This window comes from Sinocyclocheilus anshuiensis, unplaced genomic scaffold, assembly GCF_001515605.1.
Source record: "Sinocyclocheilus anshuiensis isolate Anshui unplaced genomic scaffold, SAMN03320099.WGS_v1.1 scaffold1815, whole genome shotgun sequence".
Classification (NCBI taxonomy): Eukaryota; Metazoa; Chordata; class Actinopteri; order Cypriniformes; family Cyprinidae; genus Sinocyclocheilus; species Sinocyclocheilus anshuiensis.
The window spans coordinates 290,660-303,101 of NW_015551104.1; the positions used below are offsets into that span (position 1 = coordinate 290,660).

Sequence of the window (12,442 nt, forward strand, 5' to 3'; positions counted from 1 at the left end):
GTGTGTGTGTGTGTGAGAGAGCGAGAGAGAGTCTGTGTTTGTGTGTGAGTCTAAACTGTGTGTGTGAGACTGAGTGTGTATGAGTCTTGAGTGTGTGTGAGTCTGAGTGTTTTACCTGGGAATGTTCCAGGCATCTCCCAGCGACTGCCACAGATGATCCTCCTCCTGTATCGCCTCCTCGCTCAGAAAAATCACACACTCCGGCTCAAAGAGAGGAGCCACGATAGACGGAGGGAGATCCTCATTACAGTGAAACACAACCTACACACAAACACACACGTCAGATCAACAACACAGACAGACAAACAGACAGACAAGCAGACACACGTCTCACCAGATCCAGTATAGAGAACAGACAGTGAACGAGTTCAGCGGCACTGGGATTGTTAATCTTCCCCTGCAGGCTGGCCTGATGAGCACAGATTGTTTGACGTTGTTATTATTGTTAGTTTTAAACCATTTAAAAATATATAATATAATATAAATAACATATTTTAACATGTTTAATATACATTTATTCAATATATAGACATAAGTTCCATCATATCATATAAAATGAAACAGACAGTGTCTGACGCACCAGCAGGTTAAAGGCCATCTTGACATTTAAAAATATATAATATAATATAATATAAATAACATATTTTAACATGTTTAATATACATTTATTCAATATATAGACATAAGTTCCATCATATCATATAAAATGAAACAGACAGTGTCTGACGCACCAGCAGGTTAAAGGCCATCTTGATTTTCCTCAGACAGACGGAGAACTGCTCCTCTGACGGCATTCCCTTCACAGCTACAGCAAACAGACACAAACACGTCAACAGAGCCTTCATCAGCTCAGCTCATACACTCACACCAGTCCTCTCACTCACCCTTATGCTTCTTCTTCTTTTTCTTCTTGTCCATCTTTGGCGCGACAGCTGTCAGTCGGTCTGCGAAGGCCTCGATGTCATTAATGAGGTGATTCAGGATGTCCTGCACACAGACGAACGGTTATAATCTCTCATCTTTACATCAGTGCTGCGTTATTCTGTCATCAACACTAGGGGCGTGTGATATTGACAAAAAAAAAAGTTTTTTTATCGATAACGATAATTAGATGATATTTTGCTGATATGATGCAGTTGAACTGACTCCTAAAGTTTTTGATATTCTTCATATTCTGTGTGGTGGTCAATTCACACTGATAGAAATTAAACTTTTTCAAGAAGTTTAAATGGGCATTTTTACCTTTATAAAGCCTTTTTTTCAGCTTTTGAGTCAAATTCTTACATTTAATCAGTGAATTAGAATAATAAGACATTTGGGCTGTTACCAAGCAAATGAAATCAGAATCAACAAAATTCATCTTTGCAATGCAGAGGAAACACAGAAGCTGCATCTGAAGTGGCATTTAGATGTGTTTACACTAGTGCTGTGTTCGATACGACGATGTATCGTCACAGAGATTTGACGATACGAGTATCGATACAGCTATTGTATCGTGACTTTGCTGGTGATACACAGCCCTAGTTTACACACTGTTTAATGCAGGGCATGAATGCATTTAACCTGCAGTTACAAATGCATTAATAATTCATTAAACATTAAACGTTGAATACTGATATCTGAAATTATTTAAATAATAAAAAATACTTTACTTGTGCAATTAAAACCGCCAGTAGGTGGCAGCAAGTCACTGTTAATAAGCGAGTCACTGCGACTGAACTGAATCATTCAAACCATTGATTCATTCAGGAACGAATCACTGTCAAGTTGCTCAGAGACGCAAAACAGCTGTGGATTTGTTTGGAATTATTTTTGTTGTCGAAATAGAGCAAAAACAGGCAATATGGTGTCTACAATTTAAGATTCTTAATTAACTTCTAGTTTATTGAACTGTTGTAAAAAAATCAATATCACATTTGTAATCATTGTAATTTTTGGAGACAAAAACGGCACTCTTCGTGTGATTTTGATTCACTTTATGAAGTGCTATAAATATATATTTTCTGCCCCCATGTCTTGAATTTGTGATCATTTTAAATGTATTTTAATAGACTGAATCATGCAGTGAAAGAAACGCTCACTAGTCTAGACTTCACGTAATGTATGCATGCAATCTGTAGGTGTGTTTTCAATGTTTTTTGCACAATGTCAAATCGCACATTAAGAGCAATAATTACGATATTATCGCGGACGATATATATATCGCACACCCCTAATCAACACTCACCACGTTCCTCTCCCTCTCTGTGTACGGCCGCGGAGGGGGCGGGTCCGGTATAATGGGCGGTTCTTCTGTGTGAGGGGGCGGAGCCACCACCTTATTGTAGGTGGAGTTATTTCTGGAGGCGGGAGGAGTTGGGACCGGACTCTCATCTGGGGACCACAGACAAACAACTGGCTTTAGGTAGGAAAAGTACATTATTTTTCACTAAATACTGTTTCTCTTGAAAATGCATCACATTTTCTGGTCGCCTCACCATAATCCGGAGCGGCCCAGGGTTCAGGTGGTTTCTGAAGGATCAGCTGAGGTGGAGAAGATGCTTGTCGTGAGTTTCTCTGTGTGACGTTTCCAACAGCGGCTTTACTGCAGAATCAAATCACAAATGTCATCAGCATGATATGCGAAGATGATTATTGAGGAGATGAGCTGATGTTCATCTTCTAACCTGGAGTTAGTCAGTCTGTGATCGTCTCTCTTGTTCTGCAGGAGCCGCTCCAGGCCTTTCTTCAGATAATCAGCCTGAAGAACACATGAAAACCACAGAAGCGGTTTATTGCGAGAAGGGCTGAGATGCTGAACTTGTCCGAATCATAAACTCACCCTGAGAGACTCGCTCTGGAAGAGGAAGACGCTGACTGCGCGACTGCCGCGCTCCTGAATGCAGACGATCAGCAGAGAGTCGTAAACTCTCTCGTCTAGAACAGCCTTCAGATCCAGAACGCTGCTCAGAGGCCACGACTCCAACACCTCCTGAACACACAACAACAACAACAACACTGTGAGAAAGATGAGCATCTAGAGCCGTCTAATAATGTACAGAAATAATCAAATAGAATATTTACATTTGAAGATATTTAGATATCAAATCAATTGTAAAAAATACAATTGAATAACTAGATTTAATATTTAGATTAAGATATTTAGATATTAAATTGTATATTAAAGTTTAATATTTTATGATTCAATATGTAGATTCAATTTTTTTTTTAATTACATAAATAAATCACTTAATATTATAATATACATTTCAATATTTAGATATATCAAGATTCAAAATGTAGATATATTTAGGCGCTAAGACTTTTAGATATCATAAATTGCATAAATTATTTAGACAAATTTAAATTTAATATTTCAACTTGGATATATTTAGATGACAAACTGTATGAATATTACAGCTCAACACGCTTTATATACTTTTTATAAATGTATTTTTTCATATAATAAATACAAGGAAAAAGAAAACAATTCCCGCACACTGTCAATTAGTGATTATTAGTAATAATAATTAGTAATAAATACAAAATTTGATGATACTTATAAATGTTAAAAAATAACATAATATACCAATAATAAAAATATACATAAATATGTAATATATGCATATGTAGATAATTAACGATTATTTAATATATGTTAAGATACATTAAATACATACTGTATAATTATAATCTATTTAAATATTTGCATATATATAATATAAAAAATATTATATGTATATAAAATATTGATTGATTTCATATGGATATAATCTTTATAATTAATACAATTTCAATTAAATATACAATTATACTATTTTATAATAATAAATATGATTTTTTTCATAGTATAATACATACATAAACATATTTCATATAAATACATAATCTTTATTATAAAATAATATACATAATATATGTATTCTATCTATTTGTTTTCTTTTTATTATACAATTAACAAAAGCAAAAAAGGCCTCTAACACTAGCTTACTCTATTCTTTTTCTATTCTGTTTTCTTTCTATTTATTATATAATTTACAAAAAAAACCTTGCTATACTGCATTAAGCTAACTGAGCTATAACTTGCTATAGCACTTGTATATCATTGCTCTTTTGTTGATTTTGATTGCTTCCATTGTCTTCATTTGTAAGTCGCTTTGGATAAAAGTGTCTGGTAAATGACTAAATGTAATGTAAATGTAAATAAAATATAGTATTTAAATGATATATAATACAATCAATTTATATACACACACAAAAATAATAAAATGTAATACATTTCTATGCATTTACTCTACAGTCATGTTACTGAGATGCTGTCCTGACCTGGGTCTCGATGTCGGCGAGCAGCAGCGCTCCGTCCCGCACCTCCAGCAGGACGTCCTGACCCCACACTCGGCCCGTAGCGTCCAGATACTTCAGCCGCTCCAGACAGTCGTTCACGTCACTCAGCTGCTGGCCGTCCAGCTCACAGGTGAACAGATGCTGCGGAGCACAGACTCACAGTCACACACCACAGCTCAGATGATGAAGATGAAGAGTTAGTGATCCTCACCTCCACTCGGTGCTGGAACTGATGCATCTGTCTGTTGATGGAGTCGGCATATTCTTTCCTCTGATCTACAGAAAACACACATGATGTTCACTATATCACTGAGCTCATCTGACAGACTTTTATATAAGGTTAATGATATTTTCTCATGACCCAACAACTAAACAAAACCATCATAGAAACCGATGCAAAACACAGATTTACAAACACACAATCTCACACACACACACACGTTGGTTTTTATGGTTTACAGGGACTCTCCATAGGCATAATGGTTTTATATTGTACAAATGGTATTTTCTATCGCCCTACACCAACCCCACACCTAAACCTACCCCTCAAAGGAAACTTCTGCATTTTTAGATTTTCAAAAAAAAACAAACACACTATTTAATGTTTTTTAAGCCTTTTGAAAAAAGTGTCGTCATAAATCATGTTGTAATAATGTAATGTCTTACACATCATCAAGCAAATATGTGTCCTCATAAACCACATAAACATGCACACAACGACAAACACAAACAAAGATATAAAGGATTTAACAACAAAATTAAAATTAGTTTATATATAAAATGAACATTTAAATATAAGTTAATTATAATAACGCAATAAGCCCCAAGAAGCTGTGGTTTACAGTGAATTTATAACAGCTAAGGCGCGTTGTTAGGCACGACGCGAAGCGTTTTATAGATGTATAAAACAGTTATTCCATATACGTAGCAGGGTTTCACAAAATAAAACAAAGCAAATAAAATGTAATGATATTAATAAAAACATTATTCTTCCACCAAACAATGTAGTTCCTCAGAAACGGTTGTGGTTGCAACATAGTGGATGCCGAGCAACAGACAAACGCAAAACAAATGTGTATGTTTGTAGAGTAATTTACAACAGCTTCGAACGTGGCTCAACCAATCAGAATCAAGGACCGGAACTATCCGTTTTATAATATTTAAATAAATATATAAGTATTATATTACATGAATTACAACAGCAAAATGTGTTTTATTACATATTTTATCTTATTACATTAATACATTTTGTCTATACATCGTATTAAGTTATACATTAATATTGTTAAATATTGTGTGTGGTGTAATATTATTGTATATATACAGTGGGTACGGAAAGTATTCAGACCCCCTTCAATTTTTCACTCTTTGTTATATTGCAGCCATTTGTATACATATATAAATAAAAGAAAAGAGAAGTTTATTGTAAAATTTACTAAAATGTATGTGGCACTGGACGCTTTTACTTTCGCTTTCGAATGGATGACAGAGTTTCGAAAAGCACCGTTTCACCCATTACTACACGCGTGCTTCTTAAAATCATTACAAGCGATGTTGAAATGCAACAATGAATGGCTATTTTGATCTGTTTTTTGTTAGTGAGTCGCTTGAACTGAATGATCGAAGTCACGAGTTTGAATCAATCGGAGCGGTTCCAGCATAAATGACTCACTCGATTAAATCAGTTTGTTCCTCCGTCGCAGAATGATTCACTGTTTCGAAGCGCTCTAATCGGATCGCGTATCGCGAATCAATTGATTCAGATCGAAACTTCGAATCATGTACGGTGAATCATTTGATTTAGATCGGTGCTGCTTCCCAATTCGCCTACTGATACTATGCCCTAAAAGTATGTAGGCTACTGTTTTTGTGTAGAAAAAGTACATACTTTTAAGTATGTACCAGAATAGTAGGCAAGCTTTGGGACATACTAATTCTATTTTCGAACACTGTTTAGGACGGATAGTATGCGAATTGGGACGTAGCACAGCATTTCGGAGCGGGTTCGCGAATCATTTGATCTGAACTTTGCGTTATCGCAAATCATTTGATTCAGATCGGGATTTCGCGAATTAAAATTATTCGCGCTTCTCCGACTCCTAATCTGAAATGATGCTTCGCCAAACACCAGTGTTGGGAAGGTTACTTTGGAAATGTAATAGGTTACAGATTACAAGTTACCCTATCTAAAATGTAATGAGTATTGTAACTATTTCAATTACTTTATTAATGTAACCGATTGCATTTTTACTTTTTGATTACTTTTCTAAATTTCTAATGTTTTCAACTGTTAATCATTTTGAAACATTTAAAGCAGGCATGGTTAACCTTACAGTAGTACGCAACACTCATTACTGTCAGATTTCTTAAAATCATTTCTTACTTTAACGAAGATCGTAATAATTTCATTTTAGAGCACAGCCACCACAAATTCAGACTTTAGCACCTCTTTTACTTTGAGATCATTCTGAGGTTAAATACAGATTTAAAATCATAACAAAAATACTGTTTTTGAAATCAAATCTTTGCATAGGTATGACAGGAAACACTGGCATCTAACAATGCCATAGAAAAAAAACAGTTAATCTTAAAAAATTAAGCATACACACAAACCCAAATAGGAAATAAATCAGTTATCGAATAAGCATGTGTCCTATTCTGTGTCCTGAACTCCTAATAATCAGATGTAACCCCCTTTGTAATCGTTAACATTTTCGTAAGTAACATAGTAAGCAATATAATTTAGAGGCTATATAATAATATAATTTTCTCAGTAACTGTAACTGATTACAATTACATTTATTTAGTAATTAAATTATGTAATATGTTAAATGTAACTACATTAACACCGACTACCGCAAAATAACGATACCTAACGCAAACCCATAATAACAGAAAATAAACATCATACATTTCACACACTTTTAAATTTAACATCAAAAACACACAAACATAAAAAAAAATAATTTTTTTTTTAAAAACCTTTCCTGACACTGTATTTCCGTATCAGAAATAGTTAAGCAAGCAGCAGTGCGAGGTCAATAGCACGTCTATAAATAGCTCAGGGCTGTAAAGGTTGAGTCAGAGAGAGAGGGTTAATGATCAGCTCGTCTCAGGGTCAGTACTCACTGTATATTGATTTAGCGCTGGGTCTGGATAAACCCGACAGATCCGAGGACGCGTCGTCCAGAGCCGTGACGCTGCGGGAAAGCACACGGGTCAGACAGTGTGAGGAGTCGTAACACACACCAATCAGAGCCCATTCTCACCTGGAGCGAAGCGATTCAGGATAACCGCTGGACCAGCCGAATGGACTCAAACCCTGCAGCATGAGGACAGCACCTGAACACAACAATACACCATCAACACACACCGCAACATCCACACGCTTCATGTATATTTCACATTTACTATATATAATGTCCATTTATTATATATCAAACAAATGACATTAAATTAAATTACTTGTTAATTACAGGTGAAAAGTACTATTTTGATATTACATTGAATCAATTACACAACTGTTCAAAATTATGTAATGAATACTTATGTACATGTGAGTATATATTTAATTGTCCATTTATCATATATTAAACAAATATCTAAATATTACATTAACTTAAAATACTATAGATGAAAATGTAGCCCGATATTTAAACATTAAATATTAAATCAATTATACATAAATATTATAATTGAATATAAAACAATAAACAATTTATTTAATTATTAATTAGAGTTTGATAATTATATCTAAATATTACAAAGACATTACATTACAAAATGTAATATTACTAAATATCTATGCTGTTATATTATTAGTGCTGTCAAACGATTAATCACATCCAAAATAAAAGTTTTTGTTTACATAATATGTGTGTGTTCTGTGTATATTTATTATGTGTATATATATATATATATATAAAACTTGGGGCTAAATATTACTTTATATACATTAAAATACTATTTAAATATTATATTTACTAAGTTATATACACGCATACATAAGAATACCATGGTATTCTCATCCCTTACAAAACAAATACCATGGTATTGTCTGAAATACCATTGAATACCATGCACACCATAGTATTACCATGTGAAGCCTCATTGTGTCATGGTAAAGTACTATGGTACCTTTAGGTACAATTTTGTTCACATACCATGGCATTTCACATGGTACTGTATGGTAAACAATATGTTTTTAAAAAACTTCACTAAGGTGCTTGCATAACATTGTAAGGTACTTCAAAAATATTACGACATTTCCGAGGACCTTAGGTAACGTTTTATGGTAATAGCATGGTACATTTGGTTGTGTAAGGTAGAACAAAACCACGCTATTACCATATCTTACAGAAAAAAGTACCATGGCATTGTCTGAAATACTACACAAATGGTACAGGAACTAGATTTTTTATGGTACTACTGTTAAATATCATCAATACACCAATACAGTAGCACTTATACCAATGATACAGCACTTGAAGAATACCATGGTATTTGCATTGTAATACTTGGCAAGTATGGAATCAAGGACTCCTGTGTGTTTCATGTTCTCATTTAAAGTCAATAATGGATCATGTTAATTACTGTAGCTGACAATCTGCCCATGTTTATGAGCTCATAAACCACGATCCACAGGAACAGGACATAACAGCTAGAGAAGCACATGAGAAAACCTCAAAGATTCAATCACAAATTCACCAAGAGTTCTGATTAGCCATTCGATGAAGATCAAACCAGTCATAATCACAGCAGAAACCAAGCAGAAGCGGTTTAGATGTGATATTAACGTCCGTTTGAGCTCTTTGAGAAGATCCAAACCCCTGAAGTTCACCTTACGACTGAAAACACTTACCGAGGAGATCAGATGAGCTCTTGGAGACGCTTCTCAGCCGTGTCTTGAGATCTTCTGCGGTTTCTCTGCATTAGATCATAGTGTGATGGACGGAGGAACAGCAGCCTCTCCTGAGGTCAAAGTCTACTGTGTCTTAAAGGTGGAGCTCAGATGGGTGGAGAAATAACACACACCTACAGACAGACTGATAAACACACCTCAAGCAGCGATAACCTCCAGAGTGACCAACACCTCTAGATAACAACAGTTTAAATCTCACATTTAATAAATAAGCAATGCAGTTTGATATGAGCTCGATCCATATCTCGGTTACACATTAACAAGCGAATCATATCAGATGAGAAAACCAGCCGGAAACAAGAAAAACTTCTTCTTGCTTGATACATCTATTCACAAATCTACATGATGTTAGATCAGCTCATAGTCTAAATATCTGATGACTTAGTTTAATCTAAAAACGATATTAACCTAAAATAACTTGTTTAATGTTATATTTAGATATTCATTGAACTAAGTAGTCCATTTTATTTTTAAGACTTAATATAATTTATGTCCAAAATATTACATACTGTAGTATAGTTGTAGGAGTTCTCGTGAGAATGTATGAGAGGTAGGACTTGGTTCAATAAAAAGTGAGTTACAGAGTACCTACTAAGACGTTCTTTTATTTTGAGAATGACATTACAACAATTTGGCGACGAGGATAAAAAAAAAAAGAAAAAAAAAAAGGGGGCAATCTCGTTAGACTGACTTTGGAATTGAGAGAAATTGGAACGGAAAAAACGTCGTCATGGCCTCTGCACAATTAACGCCGCCTGGACCACTTAACCTCGGAGTTGTGGATTTATACACGGAGTATAAGATGTGGAGAGAGTCTTACGCTTTCTTCGAAATAGCGAGTGGATTAACTGAAGCAGAGAACAAGGTGAAAAAAGCAACATTGCTGCATTGTATAGGAGCGCCAGTACAGCGGATTTTCGCCAATCTACCAGGTGAGAAAAATACATATGAACAGGCTGTGGTTGCTTTGGATGCGTACTTCACTCCTCGGAGGAATGTCGTAATGGAACGTCATAAATTTGACAGAGAGCTCAATCATCGGATGAGACAGTTGATGCGTTCGTAAATTCGTTAAGAGAGTTGGCCAAAACATGTGAGTTTGGAGCTCTGGAGTCCGATATGCTGAGAGATCAACTAGTAGAAAAGAGTGCAGACAAACGGCTGTGTGATAAATTGTTGCAAGAAGAAGGATTAACTTTGGATAAAGCATTAAAAATTGCACGAATCTTTGAGGCAGCACAAGCAGAGTCAAAGATGCTGTCGCGTTCTTCTTTTATTTTGAAAATGACATTACAACACATACAAATATATTCAAATATAACAGGTAAATATTATATTTTTTGATATACCTTTTATTTGCCATAACGTAATATAATGTAATTAAATCTAGATATTAAACAAGCTGTATCTAAATACATGTCAATACTTATAACTTGTTTAACAGAGGAAATATTTAGATATTACATATTAAATAAATTATATATACTGTCATTGATTTAATGTTTTGATAACTTATTTTATATACATGTATATGTAGACAATATCACAAAAAAACAAGATAAATATTAGTTTAGTAGTTTAAAATATATGAATTGCAAAATTTAGATTACATAAAATGCAATTTATTTAATATATATTTATCATATTTAGATGTTATATTTAAATGTCAAATTATAATGCTTACATATAACTTGTTTAATATAGATGAAATTTAATATTTAGATTTAATAATTTACATTAAATTACACAAATATTTATTTTATATTTTGATATTGATTTTGTAATATTTGGATATTATATATTAAATCACTTATGCATAAATATTATAATTAATATACACTATTTTGATATAACTTGTTTAACATATCGTCACAAAAATGTATATGTATATATATATATATATACATATGTGTGTGTGTGTGTGTGTGTGTGCGTTTTTGTGACAAATGAGGACATAAATTTGTATAATGACAAAGGTATAACATAGGTATTACAAGGAGAAGGTGACTTTTCAGGACATTACCCCATGTCCCCACTTTTCAAAACGCTTATAAATCACCCAGAATGGAGTGTATTGGAGAGAGAGTGTGTGTGTGTGTGTGTACAAACAAACAAAAAAGAACAAAGTACACTGGATAAAGGAAGAACAAAAACTCAGTGATTTTGTGTTTTTCTCTTTTTATTTTGATAAATCCATACAACATTAATACACAAATCTGCATGATGGGACGTCAAACACATGATGCGGTTAAAAACATACGAGAGCCAAGAAAAGTGCGAGAAAGCGGACCACACGCATAACATACGTCTGCAGTAAAAGCAGGAGAGCGCAGCTAAAAGCTCAGACGTCAGAAGCAGCGGCTGATAAAAGCGGTCACCTGCGTCAGTGCTGCGCCTGCGGGAGCTGCATGCTGGGAGGCATAGGCCAGTTCTCCTGCCCCTGGTGCGTCTGCAGGAGACGGTACAGCTGCTTCAGGTGCGTCACGATGTTGTCCTTGATGTCCGGGATGGAGATCTGCAGCCGCACGCTGCCGCTGTCGAAGGAGCGCGTGCAGTCGCCCGAGAACATCTCACTGATCATCCGCGCCACCACCGGCACCACCTGCACACACACACACACACACACAGTGACAGAGAGACACAGAGACACAGACACAGACACAGACACAGACACAGAGACACAGAGACACAGACACAGACACAGACACAGACACAGACACACACACACACACACAGTGACACAGAGACACAGAGACACAGAGACAGACACACAGTGACACAGAGACACAGACACAGACACACACACAGTGACACAGAGACACAGAGACACAGAGACAGACACACAGTGACACAGAGACACAGACACAGACACACACACAGTGACACAGAGACACAGAGACAGACACACAGTGACACAGAGACACAGACACAGACACACACACAGTGACACAGAGACACAGAGACACAGAGACAGACACACAGTGACACAGAGACACAGACACAGACACACACACAGTGACACAGAGACACAGAGACACAGACACACAGTGACACAGAGACACAGACACACAGACACACAGACACAGAGACACACACACACACACACAAAGTGAAACAGAGACACACACAGACACACACACAGAGACAGAGACACACACACACACACACAGTGACACAGAGACACAGACAGACACCAAC

The 12,442-nt window shown here is 35.4% G+C and overlaps 2 protein-coding genes across 2 annotated transcripts in view; both read right to left on the minus strand.

Annotated features, from left to right (window-relative positions):
• LOC107662821 (epidermal growth factor receptor kinase substrate 8-like protein 3) overlaps positions 1-9,252 on the minus strand; it is a 15,206-nt gene extending 5,954 nt beyond the window's left edge. The window contains exons 1-13 of the mRNA XM_016452934.1: positions 9,185-9,252; positions 7,593-7,665; positions 7,453-7,523; positions 4,535-4,599; positions 4,306-4,464; positions 2,822-2,971; positions 2,667-2,740; positions 2,478-2,584; positions 2,228-2,373; positions 885-987; positions 732-805; positions 335-409; positions 116-261 (exon numbers count right to left, since the gene is read on the minus strand). Of these exons, the coding sequence (XP_016308420.1) occupies positions 116-261; positions 335-409; positions 732-805; positions 885-987; positions 2,228-2,373; positions 2,478-2,584; positions 2,667-2,740; positions 2,822-2,971; positions 4,306-4,464; positions 4,535-4,599; positions 7,453-7,523; positions 7,593-7,654 (1,232 nt within the window). The 5' untranslated portion in view covers positions 7,655-7,665; positions 9,185-9,252. The remainder of the gene's footprint in view (positions 1-115; positions 262-334; positions 410-731; positions 806-884; positions 988-2,227; positions 2,374-2,477; positions 2,585-2,666; positions 2,741-2,821; positions 2,972-4,305; positions 4,465-4,534; positions 4,600-7,452; positions 7,524-7,592; positions 7,666-9,184) is intronic.
• A 2,179-nt stretch (positions 9,253-11,431) lies between these two features.
• The window catches only part of LOC107662833 (interferon regulatory factor 6-like), a 10,566-nt gene continuing 9,555 nt past the window's right edge, over positions 11,432-12,442 (minus strand). The window contains exon 8 of the mRNA XM_016452949.1: positions 11,432-11,846. Within this exon, the coding sequence (XP_016308435.1) occupies positions 11,628-11,846 (219 nt within the window). The 3' untranslated portion in view covers positions 11,432-11,627. The remainder of the gene's footprint in view (positions 11,847-12,442) is intronic.